The sequence below is a fragment of the Lottia gigantea genome (genome assembly GCF_000327385.1).
Source record: "Lottia gigantea unplaced genomic scaffold LOTGIsca_8167, whole genome shotgun sequence".
Taxonomy (NCBI): Eukaryota; Metazoa; Mollusca; class Gastropoda; family Lottiidae; genus Lottia; species Lottia gigantea.
The window spans coordinates 1-1,581 of NW_008710716.1; the positions used below are offsets into that span (position 1 = coordinate 1).

At 30.9% G+C, this 1,581-nt stretch overlaps 1 protein-coding gene across 1 annotated transcript; it reads left to right on the forward strand.

The window, feature by feature from the left end:
* Positions 1 to 43: 43 nt before the first annotated feature.
* Positions 44 to 1,460, forward strand: LOTGIDRAFT_176952 (hypothetical protein; the record flags this gene model as incomplete). Its single annotated transcript, XM_009067368.1, has 2 exons — positions 44 to 1,069; positions 1,360 to 1,460. Coding segments are annotated over 2 exons (1,127 nt in total), but the record flags the coding sequence as incomplete, so codon positions are not given.
* Between the last annotated feature and the right edge of the window lie 121 nt (positions 1,461 to 1,581).

Sequence of the window (1,581 nt, forward strand, 5' to 3'; positions counted from 1 at the left end):
TGGTATAGCCACCATTACTTCTACTGGTGATATTACTATTAAGGTAAGGTTCCTTGGTTTATTTACTGTTACTACTACTGGTGATATTAATATTAAGGTAAGGTTCCTAGGTTTATTTACCATTACTTCTATTGGTGATATTAATATTAAGGTAAGGTTCCTTGGTTTATTTACCATTACTTCTACTGGTGATATTAATATTAAGGTAAGGTTCCTTGGTTTATTTACTGTTACTACTACTGGTGATATTAATATTAAGGTAAGGTTCCTTGGTTTATTTACTGTTACTACTACTGGTGATATTAATATTAAGGTAAGGTTCCTTGGTTTATTTACTGTTACTACTACTGGTGATATTCATATTAAGGTAAGGTTCCTTGGTTTATTTACTGTTACTACTACTGGTGATATTATTATTAAGGTAAGGTTCCTTGGTTTATTTACTGTTACTTCTACTGGTGATATTAATATTAAGGTAAGGTTCCTTGGTTTATTTACTGTTACTACTACTGGTGATATTAATATTAAGGTAAGGTTCCTTGGTTTATTTACTGTTACTACTACTGGTGATATTAATATTAAGGTAAGGTTCCTTGGTTTATTTACTGTTACTTCTACTGGTGACATTGATATTAAGGTAAGGTTCCTTGGTTTATTTACTGTTACTACTACTGGTGATATTAATATTAAGGTAAGGTTCCTTGGTTTATTTACCATTACTTCTACTGGTGATATTGATATTAAGGTAAGGTTCCTTGGTTTATTTACTGTTACTACTACTGGTGATATTAATATTAAGGTAAGGTTCCTTGGTTTATTTACTGTTACTACTACTGGTGATATTAATATTAAGGTAAGGTTCCTTGGTTTATTTACTGTTACTTCTACTGGTGACATTGATATTAAGGTAAGGTTCCTTGGTTTATTTACTGTTACTACTACTGGTGATATTAATATTAAGGTAAGGTTCCGTGGGTTATTTACTGTTACTACTACTGGTGATATTAATATTAAGGTAAGGTCACTTGGTTTATTTACTGTTACTACTACTGGTGATATTAATATTAAGGTAAGGTTCCGTGGTTTATTTACAGTGACTAGAAATTTGATTATTTTAATAGTAATAAAGAAAATATAATAAAATGAAAATATATCCTACTCAAGGCAACTGGTTTGGTTTATGAGATAATGGTAATATAGAGTTAAGGTATAGGACTTGGATAGGGGATAAGTTGAATGGTTGCCTAAAACGTTTTATATCTACCCTACTATATGATGGGGTTAGTGGAAGTTTAGTCCAGTTTAGTGTTTTATGTCACCTGACCCTTCATGTCCATAACAATTGCTTTTTTCATCTAGATTGGTAGTGGTACAGTGAAAACAGTAGGAGAAGAATTAGATGCTATACAACTATCAATATTCTCTCATAGATTTATGAGTATTGCTGAACAGATGGGCAGGTACTGTGATAATTTCTTTTTATACCCCCATTTATTGATATCATCCTTGATACTTCAGTTGTCTAAACAAAATATTAAACACATTTCATTTGAAACATGTGTAATCTATGTTGAAACGTTA